The sequence below is a fragment of the Zootoca vivipara genome, chromosome 9 (assembly GCF_965207765.1).
Source record: "Zootoca vivipara chromosome 9, rZooViv2.hap1.1, whole genome shotgun sequence".
Lineage (NCBI taxonomy): Eukaryota > Metazoa > Chordata > Lepidosauria > Squamata > Lacertidae > Zootoca > Zootoca vivipara.
Genome location: NC_142592.1, coordinates 48,224,675 through 48,245,879, shown reverse-complemented (window position 1 = coordinate 48,245,879; position 21,205 = coordinate 48,224,675). Strand labels below are relative to the sequence as shown.

Below are 21,205 nucleotides of genomic sequence, written 5' to 3'. Positions count from 1 at the left end.
TAGCCAAACAATCCGGTCGATCAGGAGAAGCTTACACCAATTATCTGCTAGCTGACACAGATATAGAGACCACTAGGGCTGTAGCTAAATATTGCTACTTGGTGACAAGAATAAGACATGCCATGACCAAAGCAACCACCAAAGATAAAGTTCCTCGTTAACCCATAGCAGATGGAGAGGTGACAGAGGCTCAGTTTTATAACAGCCATGTAATATGTTATAAAATTTTAACATTGTGTAGTGCTCAATATTATTATAATGCATGAACTAAATTGTATTATTCTTTTGCTGGTCTTTGACCGTATTAAAGTTTACTACTTCCATAAAATGTACCGTATATACCGCCTGACTCTTATTTATTTTCCAACTGAAAAATAATCCAAAGAATTGCAGTCTTAAGAAACCTGTTGTGTTAGGCTGTGATATCCTAAAATCTAACAGGATGTATTTCCAAATAAGGGCCATCCAACAGCTCCAGTACAGAATATATACTAAGGAAAAATTCTCTCACAGCAGGACATCTCAGCACCACAAGATGTCAAATAGGGGTATTTTATTTCAAAGAACTCTCTCAGCAGCATTAACACATAAACGACACACCTCTTTCGTTGCTCTGATTTATAAAATGTTTTTGTCTTGCAGGATCAGGTAGGAGGCAAGTGGTTTCATGAAAGCCTGAGCTTGCACCCAACCCTGCAGGGATTCTTTATGTGGGAAAGTCACACTGTTCTCTTTACTGGGCACGTATTTCATGTTTTCTGCTCAGCAGGTGTAACTGTGTGTCAATAGTGACCATTAATTGCTAGATTCCCCCCCCCTTTGCCCCAAAAGGAACGGGGAAACTGGGTGGTAGTTAAAACACATTTTTCCTCAGAATAGACCCATTGATATTAATGAACATGATTAAGTTAGGTCCACTAATTACCACGGGTCTAGTCTGAGTAAAACCATGTTGAACACCTCACACCACTATTAATTTTTGTGTATTGTATCCCAATTAGAATTGCCCTATTACGTCAACCAGTCCACCTACTCCAGTTAAAACCACAGGGAACTTAAAAGCAGTCCATGATACAGACAGGCATCTACTCAGATAATCAGAGATATACTCAGATAATCAGAGATATGCCCCTGAAAATGGGTGTTCTGTTTTTAGCAACTGGAAGGGTACCACTATGCTTTTTCCCTCCCCGTTTCTCAACTGATAAAGCACAAAACTGCCCCAGGGTTGCATAGCTGCCAAGTTTTCCCTTTTCTCACGAGGAAGCCTATTCAGCATAAGGCAAAATCCCTTAAAAAAAGGGATAACTTGGCAGCTATGCAGGGTTGATGGGCATCCGAGACAAGAAATGGATAAGCATTTGTTGTATATTTTGATGTGCTGTTCCCAGTGCCTTTTTTTCTAGAAACAGGTGCTGGTACTCACCATGAAGTTGTTACAGTGTCACACTTTTTAACCAGAGAGAGAGAGAGAGGTCAGATGCCAGATTTTCCCTCCCAGCTGCAAGTGATTTTTGAGCCCTAGCCCTAGCCCTAGGCCCAGTATTGTCTACTCTACACCAAGCACCCCCAAACTTCAGCCCTCCAGATATTTTGGACTACAATTCCCATCTTCCCCGCCCACTGGTCCTGTTAGCTAGGGATCATGGGAGTTGTAGGCCAAAACATCTGGAGGGCCGCAGTTTGGGGGTGCCTAGTATACAATAAGAGGCAAATTCAAGGGGAGTACGACCAGTTCGGTTGCACTGGGTGTGGAGTCTCAGAATTAGTTAGAAGGCAAAGGCAGAATTTGAATTAGAGTTTTAGGGTTGGTGGTGATGTGACCTGGGGGTGGGGGTGGGGGGAGGTTGCAGACGGTTAAAGGCGGCAAGTTGGTGGGAGGGCCAGAGCACGGCGGCTGATTTCTGCTTGCATCCAGGGTTGCAGTTATGGGAGAAACAAGACCCTCTTGGGGTGTTGATGCTGTGAACCCCTCCATCGTAGGCCCAGGTTGTATATAAGTGTCAATAAATAAACCATATATCCTAAAGACACCACAGTCTCTGCTGTGCTTTATTTCCAAAAGGAAACATGAACCCTGGGTAAGGACTTGGAACCCCTGGAATCTCGAACCACTCAGAAATTTAGGTGGAACATGTGACAGTATGATGTGGATCTGCCCTCGAACTTAGAAATCCATTGAACTTAGATAGACATATTTCTTCGTAACCATGTTTAGTATTGCAATGTTACCTGTTTTTATTTTAAACCCCAACATCTATATTCCAGCAACAATCAGGTGGCCTAACCAGCATGGCCGATCAATTTCATAATATTGTGTGAAATCTGGAACTACTGCTGCTACTAGTCCTCCTTATTGGTTGAGTCTTTTCTAGTATTGGCTTTGACCCTTTCCTGCCCACATGAAGCCATTTCTGAGATTCTGCCTGTGCAACATTTATAATTCAGCTAGAGTTCTGTTTAAGACATTTCTGCTTTATTGTTCTTATCTCTTTTTATCTTCTTACAAACCAGTGTAGTAGTATTTGTTCATCTGTAGCCGATTTTCAAGTTTTACTGTGCTCTGAAGCAAGTTTTCACAAGAAAGAAGTCTTTCACGTTTTAGTTTTGATTTATTTATTTATTTTTGTTCTGCTTGACTCTGCTTAGGATACCTTAAAAAGATAATAACTATGGTTGGATTGAATTACTGCCAAAGGGTGTGTCTCCACCCTCCTTGCTCTCTGCAAAAAGCAATGGTGAGTCTTTTATTACTGATTTTGCTGCCATCTGTATTGCTGCATGCGTATATTAAGCTCTCTCTTCAGCTTCAGGCAAGCTTCTATGACCTGAGCTTTAGTATAGCATTGATTGAAGTTGCAGCACTTTTCTATGCTGAATTGTATTAGCCCGCTATAGGTTTTATTGTATGAACTGAATTTTAGAAACTTGCCCCCCCCCCCGTCTTTTATTTATTTCAAGGATGGGTAACCTCCTGCAGTGTTCCAGATGTTGTTGAACTAAAATCTGCATTATTCTGACCATGCTGGCTGGGACTGACAACCTATAGAGCAGGCATCCCCAAACTTCGGCCCTCCTGATGTTTTGGACTACAATTCCCATCTTCCCCAACCACTGGTCCTGTTAGCTAGGGATCATGGGAGTTGTAGGCCAAAACATCTGGAGGGCCGCAGTTTGGGGATGCCTGCTATAGAGGACCATAGGTTCACCTATGGCGCCCTCCCCCAAAGCATTCTGGGAACTGTTGCTTGTTACTGGGAATTGTAATGACGAGTCTCCTATGAACTCTCAGCACCCTTAGCAAACTACAGATCCCAGGATTATTTGGGAGAAGCCATGATTGTTTTTTTTTAAAAAAAGGTGTAAGTGCACTTTAAGTATATGGTGCTGATGTGACCTAGGTTAATCACCACTAAAGAGAAAATGCATCTCCCAAAAAGGACAAAAGAATATATAAGCTTGCATAAAATGTGCATATGCTGAGTTATGCATAGGTACATATTGAGAAATCATTACTGGATATTAAATAGAAATACATCACATTGTAATGACCCAAGTGACCCACCTTGACCCACCTGCTCAGTCCAGGTGGTAAGTGTTGATGAGCAGCTTCAAGAACCCTATTCTCCCTTCAAATAGAGGACTCCTTTAAACAGAGAACTCTCCCCTGCAAACTAAGCCACATGGCCAGCATCATTGAGATGCAGGCAGAAGCAGAGAAGCTGTGACTCTTCAGAGGCTGTTGAACTCCAATTCCCAGTGGCCCCAGTCAGCATGACCCAATGGTCAGGAATGATGGGAGTTACAGCCCAGCCACCTCTAGAGGGCCACAGGTTCCCAGATCCTAAAGCATTTTAAGAGGAAAACAAAAGTAGTAGAAATGAAGGGCAGAATCCTAGTAGCTGAGGATATAGTGCCACCTTGTGAGAGAACTAGAAAAAGGATTGATTTTAAAATTATAACTAACACCAGCACAATTCAAGAGTTACTTAGTACGGACCAGCTGCCCAATTAGTGCAAAAACCAAGGGGTTCTACACATACACACTCATCTCTCCTTTGAGCATGTGGAATTGCATTTGCACTGTCAAATTATTTCTTCCTATATACGGTACATAGATGTGTAATAGGCTATCATTACACTGCAGTTCATAGGGCTGGCCACAGGCAACCATAACAACTCCAGTGTGGCAAGAGGGTGGCAGGCACCCCAGGCAAGTCATGTCTGTTAAAGTAGTGCTTTAAATGTATGGTGTGGATGTGACCTTGTGGGTCCACAATCAAGTTCAGGAAACATATTCCTCAAACTTCCATGTGCTCAGGCGACAAGGAAGGCACAATACTTTGCAACACTGTACTGAGTACTGCAGTCTTTTTTCTTCTCCTCTTAGTGGCAGCAACTATATTAAGTTCTGTCTTAGTTACTGGCAACCACATAACTGGATGCCAATCTGTCCATGAAGCCGTGTCAATTCACAGCTTCACTTGATGCTTCTCATGTGAACTCGGACAACTTTAAAATAAACACCAACTGCCTGTTGGCTTTGACTCACCAGAAGCAACATCATGTAGGTATCGATGTCTAATACATGCAGGATTCCTCCTGCTTCATACTGGAACTGCTCTCATATTACAAATCAGGACAAAGAAGAAATGAGAAAGTTTCTTACATTTCTACTCGTGCATGCTCATTCCTTTAGTCATTCTTACTAAGGAAAAAATGTAACTTAAATCTCAAAGGACTTTTGCTCCTATAAGGACATGTGGTCTCTCCAGCCTTAGTTCTGGTCTCTGCTTTGGATCTGAAGCAAAATGCTATGTCAGTTGGAAACTCTGATCTGTGGTGATCTCCTACGTATATGAAGCACCAGAGCAGGTGTTTCAGTCCGGCATAAGCCATAGAAAATTGTAGGCTATTGGTTTTATTTAAATCAATGGGAGAAGAGTAGATTATAAATTTATTGCATTTATATCCCCGTTTTTCCTCTAATGAGCTCAAGATGGCGTACATGGCTCTCGCTCTCCTTATTTAATCCCCACAACAACCCTGTGAGGTAGGTCAAGCTAAGAGGCAGTGACTGACCCAAGGTGACCCATGGAGCCTCATGGCCGAGTGGGGATTTGGACCCTAGTGTGTCAGGTCCAAGCGGCAAGCCCAAGACTGTAACCACTACACCAAACCGGCTCTCCAGGAACCAGTTGCAGGCGTCCAGGTCTCTGCAGGCAGTGCATTCCCTGGAGGCAGAATCTGTTGCCTCTTTGGATCCTGCCACCTGAGGCAGTCGCTTCAACTCACCTAGCAGGTGGGTCGTCCCTGCCTAACCATAACCTATTCAGAGAAGTAAGCACCATTAGTGAAATGTACTCGGAGTCGAGAGTGAATTTCATGCTCTTTATTCAGCTCATAGTCATCAAGGAGAAGAGGAGAAGAAGAATGGCTCTTTTCCCAAAACCATCTGCTTATATACATTATTTACACAATGGGCCTTGCGTGATTGGCTACTTCAGGGCTACACCTGTGGGCCAATTATATTGTGGATTGACTTCTGCCTGCAGCCTGATTGGCTGCTCCTACAGGCCAATCAGGTAGCAGATTCACTTCTGCCAGCCGCCTGATTGGCTGCTCCAGCAGGCCAATCAGGTTGCGGATTCACTTCCACCTGGAGTTGGATTGGGTAGCTCTCGCTGTTTCTGAATCCTATTGTTCTAGGATTCAGCTCAGTACATAACACCCCTCCCCTCTAAGTTCCAGTCCTGCCCGGGAAGTTGCATTCGTAGTCCCCAAGGTCTGCTGGCCGCCTCCGTGTGCGTTGTGGCCTGGGGTGTTCCTTGGTCAGGGGTTCTGGTTCTGGCTCGTGTTCCGAGGCTGCTGGCTGTGCCGGGGCTGTCTGGTCTGGCGCCACTGAACCACTAGGTTGTGGCTCTGGATCCGGTGTCCTTCCAGCCTCGGGGCGCCCCTCTGTGCCCACTGCTTCTGCTTCCCCTGCCCACCCCTCTCGCTCTACAGGCCTCACTGCCCTGCTGTCCCCTTGGGACCCCTCTGTCCCGCTCTCCTCCCGGGTTCCTCCTGGGAATCGTCGCCGTAGCTGGTCGCAGTGGCGGCGCCAACATTGCCCCCCTTCCGTTAGTACCTCGTACGACACGGGACCGGTCACCTTGGTGACTGTGGCGGGTACCCATGCTGGGCCTGCCCCAAAATTCTTTGCGTACACTGCGTCCTGGGCCACAAATGTCCGGGGGTTCCTGCCTTTCCCCACCACTACCTCATCCTGAGCTCTGTCGGGGTGAAGTCGGTCCAGTCTAGTTGCAAGGCGCCGGCCCATTAGTAGTTCAGCTGGGCTCCGGCCCGTCGTTGTGCTTGGGGTGCTGTGCTGTGCTAGAAGAAATGCGGCAAGGCGGTATTCCCAGTCCCCTTGTGTCATGCGGCGGAGGCTGTCCTTGGTGGTCCGCACCATGCGCTCCGCTTGGCCATTGGTGGCAGGGTGGAATGGTGCTGAGCGGATGTGGCGGATGGCGTTCTGCGCTGTGAAGGTCTGGAACTCCTCTGACGTGAATGCGGTTCCATTGTCCGAGACGAGGGTGTCAGGGAGCCCGTGGGTTGCAAAAAGCTTACGTAGTACCCGGATGGCTGCCGCCGTAGAAGTGGACGGTACCAGTGCGACCTCCAGCCATTTGGTGTAGGAATCCACCACTATGAAGAATGTTTTTCCCTGGAAGGGGCCAGCGAAGTCCACGTGCAAGCGTGACCATGGATGTCGGGCGGACTCCCAGGGCTGGACTGGGGCCCTTGGGGGATCCGGGCGGGATTCTTGGCAGGTCTGGCAGTGTTGGACCCAGGCCTCTATCTCTCTGTCAATCCCCGGCCACCACACATAACTCCTGGCAAGGGCCTTCATCCTCACTACCCCTGGGTGTGTCTCGTGTAGGGCTGTGAGGACCCTTTTGCGGAGGGGCTGGGGAACAACAACCCTGCTTCCCCATAACAGGCACCCCTTGTGGGCCGACAGTTCATGTTTGCGGTTTGTGTAGCCAGCGAATTCTGGCCCGGGGCTGCTGCTGGGCCATCCTCGCCACACCCAGTCCAGGACCCGGGAGATGACCCTATCTTTTGTGGAATGGTGCGCAACTTCTTGTGCCTGAATGGGTCGGTCGGGAAGCAGCTCCAGGGTCATAACCTCTTGCGCAGGCGCTGGGTCGGGGCCTGTTTCTGGTAGTGGTAGCCTGCTGAGGGCGTCTGCGTGGCCCATCGCCTTCCCAGGGCGGTGGATTAGTGCATACTGGTAGCCGGCAAGGAAAATTGACCACCTGAGGACACGTGGAGACAACACTTGGGGGGTCTGCTTCTCGGGGGCAAACAGGCCAAGCAACGGCTTGTGGTCAGTCACTATGGTAAAGGGCCGCCCGTACAAGAAATCATGGAATTTTTTTACGCCCTTCACGATTGCCAGACCCTCCTTGTCAATCTGTGAGTAGTTTCGTTCGGCTGCAGCAAGCGTCTGGGAGAAGTATGCCACCGGCACCTCTCTTCCATCCGGGAGTTGGTGTCCCAGGACAGCGCCGATGCCATAGGGAGAGGCGTCGCATGCCAGCACCACTGGCAGCCTCTCGTCGAAGTGTGCCAAGACCGAGTTCGAGACGAGCAAGTCCTTGACTGCCTGGAATGCGGCCCTTTGTCGCTGGCCCCACACCCAAGGGGCCCTTTTATCTAGGAGTCTGTGTAGGGGCTCCGCTACCGCTGCCTTATGCGGAAGAAAGGCATGGTAAAAGTTCAATAGTCCCAAGAATGACTGAAGTTCGGGCTTGCTCTTGGGCGCTGGGGCCTCACAAATGGCCCGTACCTTGTCACCGGTTGGATGGACCCCTTCTGCATCCACCTTAAATCCCAGAAAGTCCACCTGCGGCACTCCCAGTAAACACTTTTCCCGCTTCACCTTGAGGCCCGCCGTCTGGAAACGGTGCAGGACGGAGCGGAGGCGGTCCTCAAATTCCTCTGGTGTGGGCCCGGCGATCAGTACATCATCGAAGAAGGGGGTGACGCCAGGAATCCCTTTAAGGAGAGAGTCCATTAGATTCTGGAATATGCCTGGTGCCACGCTAACGCCAAATTGCAGCCGCTTTACTCTGAATGCCCCTCTGTGCGTCACAATCGTCTGAGCCTCTGCTGTGGCTTCGTCCACAGGCAACTGTTGATACGCTTGGGCCAAGTCCAGTTTGCCAAAGATTTTTGACCCAGCCAGGGTGGCGAGGACATGGCTGACCACTGGCACTGGGTATGCATGGGCCGTGAGAGCCTTGTTTATGGTGCATTTGTAGTCTGCACAGATGCGGACCGAACCGTTAGGCTTGACGGGTGTGACAATTGGAGTTTCCCAGGGGGCGTTGGGCACCGGCTCCAGCACTCCTTGCTCCACGAGTCGGTCCAATTCCTCGTCTATGCGGGGTTTCAGGGCGAACGGGACCCGGCGGGCCTTGTGCCTGATGGGTCGTACAGCGGGGTCTAGCTGTAGGGCAATGGGGGGTCCTGTATATCGTCCCAATGCCCCATCGAAAACCCCTGGAAACTCTTTGCATATGGCGTCCACGTCCACTTGTAAGCTAGTGCGGTTCACCCCGGTAACGGCTAGCCCCAGAGGTCCAAACCATGCCAGTCCCAGTAAGCTAACGTAGGGGCCCTTAACTACCAGCAAGTCCAATTGTTGCTTTCGCCCTCGATATTGCACCCTGAAGGTCCCCACCCCCATTGTAGGGACCTTACGTTTCTGGAAGTCCCGGAGGGTGAATGGGGCCGGCCTTAGTTTGGGACCCCCATTAGGGCACAGTTCCCTTAATGTTCGGGCCGAGATTATGGATAGAGTTGAACCCGTGTCCAGCTCCATGCGGCATGGGGCTCCCTCTATCTGTACCTCTATATAAATTTTCTCTGTGCTGGGATGGGGCAACTGGAATACCTGGTAGTCCGTGATCTCCGTCGAGTTGCCTTGGTGCATGGTGCCGTGTGACCTGGGGCTCCTGGGTCGGTCATCTGATGCTTGTCGACGGGTGAGTCGAGCCCGACACACCCGGGCGATGTGTCCCAATTTTCTGCACTGCCTGCACTCTGCGTTGCGGAAACGACAGGTCCTCCTCTCGTGGTTCTCCCCGCAGCTTGCACAGTTCCCTCCTTCTCGTCGAGGCTGCTGTGGTGTGTGTGCTGCTTGAGTGCGCCGCTGTACTCGGTGTACTTCCTCCCTGTCAGATTCGGATTTGTCGGTGAGGTCTTCGTGGTAGACCCTCGGTTGGGATGGCGGGGCCGGTCGTGCCTCTTGCGTTGACCTCTCAGCGGCTTCGGTTGCCAGGGCTTCCTCCAGAGCAATCTGGAACGTGAGGTCTTTTTTGGCGTAGAGGCGTCGTTGCAACATCTCGTCCCTCAGGCCACCGACGAGGCGGTCACGAAGCATGTTCTCCAACTCTGAGAAGTTGCATAGCCGGGCAGCTTGGCGGAGGGAGGTCACAAACCCAGTTATGGTTTCCCCCGGGGCTTGCCGCTTTGCGTAGAAGGCATTTCGGCAAGCTACCACCGAGGGCTGTGGTGAGAAGTGCTCCTTCAGCCGTTCCATTATTGTTTTGTAAGAGACGGTAGCGACATCTCTAGGTGCAAGGAGAGCCCGGGCGATTTCAAACGTCTCCTCTCCACAGACGCTGAAGAATGTCGCCCTCTTCATGGCATCGTTGGTGACTTCTTTCGCTTGCAGGAGGAAGTTGAAACGGGCGGCGTACCCTTCCCAGTCTCCTGATGCTGGTTTGAATGGCGAGAAGCTGCTGTCGGTTGCCATTCTGGGTTCCTTGGGTCCTGGAGCTGAAGCCTGGATGCACGGTGCGATGCAGCGGTGCAGCAGGTGGCGGTGCTGCGGTGCAGTGCGTGGTGGCGGTCAGCTCAGCAGGATCCCACCTTCGTCGCCAGTGAAATGTACTCGGAGTCGAGAGTGAATTTCATGCTCTTTATTCAGCTCATAGTCATCAAGGAGAAGAGGAGAAGAAGAATGGCTCTTTTCCCAAAACCATCTGCTTATATACATTATTTACACAATGGGCCTTGCGTGATTGGCTACTTCAGGGCTACACCTGTGGGCCAATTATATTGTGGATTGACTTCTGCCTGCAGCCTGATTGGCTGCTCCTACAGGCCAATCAGGTAGCAGATTCACTTCTGCCAGCCGCCTGATTGGCTGCTCCAGCAGGCCAATCAGGTTGCGGATTCACTTCCACCTGGAGTTGGATTGGGTAGCTCTCGCTGTTTCTGAATCCTATTGTTCTAGGATTCAGCTCAGTACATAACAATTAGGTTTAACTCTCAGCTGAATGTGCCCCGGATTGCAAGGGCCTGATTCTGAGTTGACATTCCTAAAATTGCCCTGCTGCTGCAAATCGGAATATATTTGCTTTCAGTTTTCAGTGCGGGCTGAAACTGCACCTCCCGCTGCCTGTCACGAGCTTCCCTCCCCGGTTGCCAGGCCCGCTTCACCCGGCAGGGGCCGCTGTTTGGGCGCCCCTCTAACAGCCCAAAGCGCCGCGGCCGCCCCGAGCTCCGGAAACTCCATTTCCCAGCCTGCCTTGCGGGCGTGGCAGGAAGTCCCGTGTCTTTGGAGTCGGGTGGTAAGGGGCAGGTCTGCTGCTGCTTCTGCTGCTCTTGCTGGCGCCGCCGCTGGGCGCGGGTCCGTCATGGCGCTGGAGACCCTCTCGCCGGACTGGGAGTTCGACCGTGTCGACGACGGTTCTCAGAGTAAGCGCGAGGGAGGCGGGAAGCGTGTCTCATTCTCTGAGGGGACCCAACAGCGGGATTGGTCCCCCCCATTTTGGAGGGATGGGGGGAGGGTTGAGTCATTCTGCTCTTGAGGACATCCCGCTCCCCCCCACCCTCCCGTAGTCAAAACGGCCTCCCCCATGAAAAGGGGCCTCGCCTCCCCACAGCTCCCTTCTCTCTCTGTCCCGCCCCGACTGACCCCTGAGGGAGGCCTTTTGCCTGCCATGCCCTGCCCAGAGACTGCCTGCCTGCCTGTCAGCAGCCTTGTGTATCTTTTTTGGGGGGTGGGGGTGGTCTTATGGGGTGGGGTAGGGAGATGACCAGAGGCAGCCTCAAGCTCCCTCTTTGGGAAGCTGGCACCTTTGGCAGCCACGCTCTTCAGCAACCCATTTGCTCGCGGTCAAGGTGGTTGAAGGGTACAAGGGTGTCATCATCATTACCTGTACAAAAATCACCTCCTTTCTTCCCAGAGGCCAAAAATCAATAGCACACGAATTCCTGCCAGGTTGAGAGGAGGGAGTCTCTATCCCGAAATGGGATGGAAAAGGTCTTATGGATCTTAACTTCTGAGCAGGCATGCGTGGGATTGTACTGTTAAAAACTTGTTTCTTGTTAAAAGTCTGGTTCCAGTAATTAACAAAGATGACACCCCCCTTTTCTTTCTTTCTTTCTTTCTTTCTTTCTTTCTTTCTTTCTTTCTTTCTTTTTTTGCATGCTGTCAGTTTTACCATTTCGGCCATGTTCCATTACCACCTCCCACTTGACTTAATGGTCCAAAATAGAAACTCAGTCCAGAGGATAGTATGATACAGTATGAGTAACAGTCTACATGTTTTTAATTATTTTATAGTTGCATTTTTTCTACTATAAACAATCATGCCCCTCCCCCCCCGAATTAATTTATTGGGGATTACAATGCTACCCTCTGGTTCTATAACGCAGATAGTCCTCCTGCTGCCAATAAACATGCATTGGGATAGGGAGTAAAATTCGTCTCCTTTTTATAACTCTTTAGCCATGCTTCTTGCAAGTTGCACTGTGCTTCAAAAGTTTCCAAACATACGTGATTAAGCAATCTCATGTTTGAATTAAGAGGGAATTGTTGCTGTGCATCATGGTTGTCAATATACATCTGGAGTGTGGTGGTAGTTCTGGTTTGCTATGGAGCGGAAATGTATAATCAACTCTCTGTCACTTTAGCAGACACCTGAATTCAAGATTTGTTGTGTGGCGGAGATCCATACAATCACCAACATTTATCTGCTCTGTTTTTGGACTGACAAGAGTTTGATAGATTTCCCCTGAGTTTTATTGCATCTCTGTGGGTAAAACAGGGAATCTTATCTTTTTATAAGTGATTGTCAATATGGAAGTTTGGGGTAAGGAGATTATTTCAAATGAATACTGAACAAATGATTGTATACATACCACAGGTTCAACAACATTAGGTCTAATATAGAATGTTAGAAGTGTCCTGCTGGATCAGACCAAAAGCTCACTTAGACCAGCATAGTATTCTCACACTTTACGCCTATAGGGAGCCCACAAACAGGACTGAAGTGAAATAGCACTTTCCCACTTGTGATTTCCGTTATTAGGCAGAACATAGCCATTCTGGCAAGCAGCCATTGATAGGTCCAATATGGAAAGCTATTGGTTATTGTAATGCAACTTGCTGTAGGTCAGCTGGCAGTAAGAAACCTCTGTGTTCTGAGTGTTGGGCTGCAGCTTGATTTCTGGAAGTGCCCTTCCCACCTTTCAATTGAGGCTTTGCACTCTTTCTGACAAGCAGCTTCCTTGTTAATACAGTAATAACACTTTCCATTCTCTTTGCCTGTGTCTTTGGGGTTCTGTTTCGCTTTATTCTTCTAAAATAGCCACTTTATTCCAAATCTTCCCCAAATTTTTGGTTGCCTATTCTTTGCTTTCTCATTAAGTATGTGCTTTCTTCTTAGACACAGTTAGGCTTTATTCTTGCAGCTACACTAGTCATTAGCCAGAAAAATTAAGTCATGCTGAAATAATTTAGTTGGGTGGTATGTGGCTTTCACTCTCTTCACTTTAGTTTGAAGAAACTGGACACTCTCTTCCACTTTGTTTTCACAACCTTCATTTAAAAAACACAAGAATAATTGCATGTGACAATGATTTCATGGTGTTAAAATTTAAACCTTATGTAAATTGTTCTTCCACACACTTGCATGTACACGTCATATTAGTATGCTATGCATAATTTGAATTGAATTATCATGCTTTATCTAATACACAACCCTTACTTGGAGAATGTCGTGAACTGATCCATTTTTGTCACATTGATCTATAGCATATCGATGGCCTTTTTTTTTAAAGGAAAAACTAAATTTCCTATCTTGACATTCTGTCTACCTGCTCTTTCTGGCATATGCAACAGACGTTTATAATGTTTTCCACACAGAATTCACAGAATATTGAAGTAATTAGATTAAATGAAACAAAAAACAGGAAAACTTTGACATTTAACATCTGCCTTTCAAATCACCTTGCAGGTGGGTCAGGGAAGCAAGATGATAAAGAAAGCAAGATGAAAGCTATCTTGTAAAGCTGGTTAAAAATATTTATTCTCTAAATCATTTCATTTAAAACTTCCTGTGTAGCTTTTGTGGGATGATGCCTTTGATTGTCTTAAATTATAGCTTCTGAACAGTATATTTGACTCATATGTGAACTCTTGTGTAATTGACTATGTAATGCTGGAATCCGTTATTTTATAGAAAGCCAAAGGTGAATATAGTTAAAAATGTAACTTGGATTTTAGGAAAGCTGATTTGAATAAGCTCAGAGAAATGCTAGGTAGGATTCCATGACTAGATATTACTAAAGAACAATCACAAAAGTTTCAATGAGAGAAAGAAATAGAAGACCTATTAAAAAAAAGTCAGTGTAGCTACACACAAAAAAAGCTGGTTGTTGTTGTTGTTGTTTAGTCGTGTCCGACTTCGTGACCCCATGGACCATAGCACGCCAGGCACTCCTGTCTTCCACTGCCTCCTGTAGCTTGGTCAAACTCATGTTTGTAGCTTTGAGAACACTGTCCAACCACCTCGTCCTCTGTCTTTCCCTTCTCCTAGTGCCCTCAATCTTTCCCAACATCAGGGTCTTTTCCAGGGAGTCTTCTCATGAGGTGGCCAAAGTATTGGAGCCTCAGCTTCAGGATCTGTCCTTCCAGTGAACACTCAGGGCTGATTTCCTTCAGAATGGATAGGTTTGATCTTCTTGCAGTCCATGGGACTCTCAAGAGTCTCCTCCAGCACCATAATTTAATCAGCTGAAAATAAAAAGGACATGCCTAAGATATGGAAGGGGAGTATGTCACGAAGAATGTGTAGCTCAGTGTCATGAGATCAATCCCATGTTTTGGGATTGTAGTCTATTGCAAGCTGAACATGAGTCAGCACTGTGATGTGTAAGAAAGGCTAATGCAATTTTTGGCTGTATTAGTAGAAATGTGGTTTCTAAGTTGCAATAGACAATGGCTCTGCTTTATTCTGCACTAGTCTAATGTCACATGGAGTACTGTGTCTTGCTCTGGGCGTCTTACTTTTTGAACAAGTTCAAATGAGGTGGTCAGGGGTTTGGAAAACAAACGTTATGAGAAAAAAGTTGAAGAAACTGCGAAAGAGGACTTCTGGCCCTCTTCTGTGTTGTCCAGGTATTTGCAGAGACCTTAGGTTTGTTCTTTGCTTCCTCAGAGAGGAGGACTAGATCTAATGGGCTTAAGTTAGAGGAGTATGGATTTCAGCTGAGCATTAGGAGAAATTTCTTATCAGAAACTCAGCAGGGGGTTAGTGGCTTTTGCATTATCTTTGTCTTGTGGGTGTTGGAAGATTTTGTGAGACTGATTCAGGAATATTTTGTGAGTCTTACAAATTGTGTATTTTATTAATGGTTTTATTTTTGTTGGGGTATTTTTAGAAGCTTTTTGAAATTTTGCCTGTATTTAATTGTTATTGTTGTAAACTGCCTTAGATTTTTACTTACAAATGTGCCCTATAAAGTTTTTGCTTCTTTTACAATATTGTAGCTGCCAGTTTTAAACAAACCTGCTGCTTTTCATTCATAGTATTTAAAAGCAGTTGATGGTTTAGTGCTAGAAACTGTATTAGCAAAAATGGAAGTAAAAATTCAAGTGTATATGCTATCATCTTCTCTGGATTATGACTGTTGTGTGTAAATTCTTTTAGAATTGGTAAGACTGCTATGTTGTGAACACAGGCTGAGAGTTAAAATTACCTTTGGATTCAGCACAATCTTACGTTTCAACAATATTCTGACTATAACTTGTCCTTTTAAAGTTGACCGCTACCACTTATTTATTCATTCATTCATTTATTTATTGCAGTATAGGCAATTGGTGTGCATTTGCATCAATATGTCACTGTATACTACTTTCAGTTTTTACCGTGTTTCTCATATTATAAGACACGTCTTATATTTATTTTTTTCCTCAAAAAAAAAACACCATGGCTTATTTTCAAGGGATGTCTTATTTTTTAATTAAGTATGGTAAACCATGCATAAATATTGTACTTTTGCACCAAGCAAAAGCACACTCAGGGGGAGCAATTGCATGCAATTAAAGCTTGCATTAAACATGCACAAAGTGAAAGTTTTCTGAGATCAAAAGCAGCAGAACAGAGCCCAAACAAGCATGATAAAAGCATGCTTTTCACAAACTTTTCCTGCATCACAGAATAGCATTGCATGCATACCATGCAAGCTCAATGTTTTCAGCCCAACAAGCCTTGAACTTCGCGCACCACGGCTCCTGCCAGCAGGGCCGTCTTAAGCCTTTCTGGCGCCTTGGTTCAAGGATCCCTCCAGCGCCCCCCTGCCAGCTTGGGACTTCCATTTTCACTCTCGGACCCTGCACCGAGTGCCTGCATCTTCATCTGCTGCAATTGCAGGCAGCAGCTCGTCAGGTGCAGCTCCCCCCTTTTCCCTTTGGTAAACAGCTTTCTCGTAAGGCGCAGCGGGCAAGATCCCGCACACACCCAAAAAGGGAGGCAAAACCAGAAACCCTGGCCGGCTGCTCGGGCAGCTGAATGCTCAGCACGGCCGCCTTGCCTTGGCTGGGATCCACCTCAAACCACCTTTTCCGCTCACCCTCAAAATCGCCTTGGTTTCGGGAAAGGGGGGGAAAACTACGGCCACCAGGGAGACCTTCTCAGCGACCCACTCTAATCAGGGGAAAAGACAGAGATGGGGAAGCACGCAGGCGAAAGGAAGAGATCGGCCAGCAGGGGAGAAAACACACACACATACACACACACACACACACACACACACACACAGAGAGAGAGAGAGAGAGAGAGAGAGAGAGAGAGAGAGAGAGAGAGAGAGAGACGCAGACTTGGTCTGTGGTGTTAAGTCCCTTATTACTGTATGACGTTGTTGTTGCTGCTACTGCTATCGCTTCCGCCACCGGCCCCAATACAAGCTGCCTGGGGAATGTCTCTCCCCCCACCATCACCACAAAAAAGCGTGCGCGCACACCTCCCCACTTTCTTCTTGGGTTGTTGGAAAAAAGTCGCGATCTCTCCCCCCCCCCCCCGTGATTTCTGTTTCACTCCCACCACCAGCCTCCCTGCTCCTCTCCAGTAAAAACAGATAACCCCGGCACAACCTTGTGCCTCTTTTCTTTTCTCGCAGCCCCACCACTACTCCTCCTCCTCCTCCTCCTCCTCCTCCTCCTCCTCCTCCTCCTCCTCTATCATCACCTCCATTTCCTTGGGCTCTCTTCTCTTTCTCTCTCCCCCCTCCTCCTCCCATGGCTCCATGTGTCCCCAAGGAGCTCCCGGGTCAAGCTAGCAGGAGGCAGAGAGGGGTGAGGCAGGTGGCCCCCACACTTTTTAGTGCTTGTTGTGCTGCCAGGGCAGGGAACACTCAGCATGGCCAGCAGGGCGGGCGGGCGGAAGCGGGCACCTTCCCGGGGATGGAGCTCTCCTCCTCTTCTTGCAGAACCAGCAAGACGCCTGCCTAGAGTGGCACCACGCGCCTGCTGCCACTCTAGGCAATAGTCTCGCTGGTTCTGCAAGAAGAGGAGGAGAGGAAGCTTTTGCCGCCTTGCATGGAGCTCCTGGCTGCCGCGCTCAGCTGGACACCAGCCATTACGTGCCCCTTTGGCGCCCTTTTGGGGCAGCTGCCTGCCAGCTGCCGGGGCTTTTCGCAGCTTGAGCTGTGGGTCCAGCTGGGTGTGCTGCAGCTCTTGCCGGCTCCCACTCGGACGGAGCTGCACGTGGCAGCAGCATCCGGTTCTGAGGAGACATCTTCCTTTTCCTCCCACCACAAGCCGGTACGGCTTATTTTCAAGGTATGCCTTATATTTCACCAACCCTTGGAAATCCTGCCATGCCTTATTTTGTAGGGATGCCTTAAAATATGAGAAACACAGTATGTTGTTGCTAAAAGTAAAGATGCTAGTACTAGTAATGCATTATTTAACTGCAAATATTGCTCGGTTCTAGTTTCATTGCTTCTGCTAAGAGAAACTGAATAAAGCTTTATTATAAGCAACCATGTTTAGTTGACTGTGTGGGAAAGGAAAACAGTTTCCTGCTTTGTTCTAAATGAAGAAAATATATCCGCTCCAAAGCAAGGAGCTCCTATCAGCAAAAAAAAAAACCATTTCAAAGTTGTTGCTTTGAGAATCCTTGCCTAACATACAGCTTGTAGATGTTCATTGATGGAAAACGGCAACGTTAGATCAGTCCTACTGGATCAGCTCAATGATCCACCTAGTCTTTGAAATCTACAACTAGAGAGCATGAAGGCAACAACACCACTGTCCCAGAGACACACTGCCTCTGAACATGAAATATGTTTAGCTGGTTCATCACTTTTGAAGCCATTTAAGCCAATAGCCATCACCATGCCTTGGTGGCAGCAAATTCAATAATCTTACCATATACTGTGTGAAGAAGTCTTTTCTTTCTTCTGAATCTGCTGCTAATCAGATTTATTGGTGACCCTGAGTTCTAATGTTATGAGAAAGATTTCTCTATCCACCTAGCATAGAATTTTCTTTTCTCACTGCTGCTGCATATTGAGTTGATGTTTTCCTGGAGCTTACTTCACAACCATTTCCTGGACAGAACATTCAATGACTGTGCCTGTCAGTTATGAAGTTGAGAGTTTGCTCCCCCTCCCCATTCCGTTGTACTTACAGTAAATCTCATTTACGTATTTGTTGCTCATTCATCCAGTTTGAGGGGAGCTTCTTGGAGTTCTTCACTGTTTCTTTGACTTACCATATTTTTAATCTGTTTGTGTCATCTACAAACCTGGCTAACACTGCTACAGTTGACACTCAACTACAGTTAATTATAAATTAATTAATAGGAGTTTAAAAACAGTGGACCCTAATGGTTACTTCCCTCAATTGTGAGAACTGTTTCTTTATATCCTCTGCTTCCTGTTCTTCAGTTGGTCTCTAAGAGAATCTGTTCGCCGTAGCTCATGACCTCTAAGATTACTTAGAAACCTTTGGGGGCTTGGTCAAATATTTTTTGGAAATCTAAGTTTATAATGTGTGCCAGATTACTCCTAAGTGCTGACACTCATAATTTTAGGTTGATGAAACATGAGTTCTGTTTGCAGAAGCTACAGTGCTTCTTCCTCAACAAGTTTTGTTTTCAATAGTTTTAAAAATTCTAGCTTGAGAAATAACTTCCCACTCATTTAGCTGTACTCCTAGCTTAACAGACCTTTAATATCCTGGTCACGCCATTGATTCCTTTTTAAAAGTTGGAGTTAACATTGGTTAAATTCCAAGGCTGCTAATATTAGTGATGTTGCATATTGTTGTTAGGATACTGAAAATATCCCTGGAAAAATAGGGGTGACTACCGGTAGTTACAGTTTAGTACATAAATACATGATTCATACATTCAGAAGTTCATGTAACTTTATGTGGACTTTGTCTTGTTCTGCTTTGGACAGATAGGTCCTTTGTATGAGGTTAAATTTGCATACACAACATTGTAAAATCGCCTATTGTGGAAATAGATCTTTTAAATCAAAAAACAAAAAAGGCACACACAGGACGTTCACTTGAACAACAGCATATTTATCTAGGTCAGGAGTGGCCAACCTTTGGTCTACTAGGTGCTGTTGGACTTAACTCATGTCTGCCCCAGCCAGCACGGCTAATGATGAGGAATTGTGGGAGTTGTAGTTCCACAACTTTTTGGAGGTCAGCAAGTTGACCACCTGTGATCTAGATTGTCTCTGTTGAAGGTTTAAGAGATGCTAGTTTAATGACTATGATAACAAATAACCTGTCCTAATGGAATACAATTTATTTTTAGAAATTCATGTTGGAGTACAGTTGAAGAATTATGGGAAATTTCTAGAGGCATATACTTCTCAGCTGAAGCGAATTGAAGATGCATTGGATGACTCCGTAGGAGATGTTTGGGATTTCAATCTTGATCCCATTGCATTAAATGTAAGCTTTTGTTTACTATGCACTTGTCTCTGTTCATTTAATTCTGTTGTGTAATTGATATCTGTGAGCTAAAGCTCTTTGGAATAGGGCTGTAGTGCTTTGCATAGCTATGCACAATGTATATCCCGTGTTACTAATGACCTCTGTGTGTGGCTGGGTACAGGGATGTCTAGCATTCAGCTGCTTTCAGAAGAGAAGTATTCTGTTTTAAACATTGACACGCTTTGCATGTCACCATAAACCAAAGCATAGCTTAGCACGAATGCGCAAGCATGTGGGCTCCAGGAGAAGAAATCATGGGTACTTCGCTCCTCCTTAGTTATTCTGTTGCAATATTGAGCCATTATTTGGCTTAATGTGTTCTGCAAACCTGGTCTTATGGTTTAGCTCTCTCCAGACTAACCACACACTGTAACCAAGGCTTGCCCTATGGGTTATGCCTCGTGTGTTGTTCTGGTCTTGCCCACTACTGGCATGTGGTTCCTGGAATGTTGCCTTGAAGGGAATGTGGCTTCAAAAGGTTCCCCACCCCTGCAGCAGACCATCTCTCTCATCCTACCTAGTCAGTGCTGCCCTGTGATGACTTGGGCACAGAGGAAAGGCAGGGTGGTATGGGGTACCTGAGGCATGGTCCCCTCCTAGAAGCCTAGGAAATTGCCTTATACCGAATCAGGCCTTTGGTGTCTACGCTGTTGGCTTTTGAAGACTTCAGACAGAGGTTTATATCCCAGCTCTACCTAGAGATGCCAGAATTGAACCTGGTACCTTCTTCGTGTTTTTGTTCAATAGAGCCTTCCCGTCCCCGTCCCCCAGACATATATTGTGTTTCCTAAGCTAAAAGCAGTTTAAAGAAAAAGGCAACAAAATTTAAAATTGAAGAAAATATAAAAACACAGGAATTATTGTTTCTATTATTTATAGCTTGGCTTTTCCCTTGATAAGGGACTCTAGGCAGCATACAACTAACATACAAACAGGAAAAAACAGGGGGAGGGGAGAAGCAAACATTAAAAATAAACACAATTATATATGTGTGTGTGTATCCCATTGAGTTCCACTCAAGGCTCAAGGCTTTTAAAATTTGCTGAGGGGAAGTGGAGGAGCAGGTGCCCTTGTTGAATCCTCTCATCTGTTGGTGGTCTCTTCAGAAGAAGTTTTTATGAGCTGTGTGACTTTAAAAAACAAAACCCTATGTAATCGTAAGAAATCATTATGGAAAACCTATAGAGGTAAAGCTGATAGATGGGAATCATGGTTAATTTAGACTGGGAGCCAAGGTTTTCATAATCTTCTGGTGGCAGCTCCTTGTGCATTCCAAAGTCCCTCAAATTCCTGGAACCCTAGTGATATCTAGCAATGGGCCTGTTTAGAAATCATACAAGTCATTGTATGCTAGATCGTTTCCATGTGATAGCTGTCGTTTTGTTAATATGTTTCTAAAAATAACATTTGGGGGAAAAACTTGTAGTTCTGCTCTGTGTGGTTCCTCCCCCTCCCCCATACAGGGGGAGGGTTTGGACAGGGTTTGTTTGTTTGTTTATTAGTTCTTTTCTTTTTAAGCAAACTATCTCTGTTACTGCCAGTATCATAATTTAAAATATATATGTAATCCGCCTGTATATTTGCACTTAAGATTTTGTTTGAAACAGGTGTGTCAACTGTAATTGGATATTTTAGCCTATTCAGTAATGTGGCAGGTCTCTGGCTTCCTAAAATCACCAGTTGTTTTGTTTTATTTTAGCTTTTGCCTTATGAACAGTCTTCCTTACTCGAACTCATAAATACGGAAAACAAGGTAAAGTTCTTAATTTTAAATATGTATTACGAAAACCTTTTTACTCCATTCTTCAGCTGAAAAGGCTTCTAGAGCAGTTTACATAATATCGGCAACAAACAGCAAAGTTCCTGCCTCCAGACTTACAACCTAAAACACACCAAAAA

At 46.4% G+C, this 21,205-nt stretch overlaps 1 protein-coding gene across 2 annotated transcripts in view; it reads left to right on the top strand.

Annotated features, from left to right (window-relative positions):
• The first annotated feature begins 10,605 nt into the window (after positions 1-10,605).
• Positions 10,606-21,205, top strand: part of WASHC4 (WASH complex subunit 4) — a 44,555-nt gene continuing 33,955 nt past the window's right edge. For both annotated transcript variants that reach the window (XM_088676731.1, XM_035128666.3), the window contains exons 1-3: positions 10,606-10,758; positions 19,125-19,264; positions 21,006-21,059. In XM_088676731.1, coding sequence (XP_088532857.1) covers positions 10,698-10,758; positions 19,125-19,264; positions 21,006-21,059 — 255 coding nt within the window. In that variant the 5' untranslated portion in view covers positions 10,606-10,697. The remainder of the gene's footprint in view (positions 10,759-19,124; positions 19,265-21,005; positions 21,060-21,205) is intronic.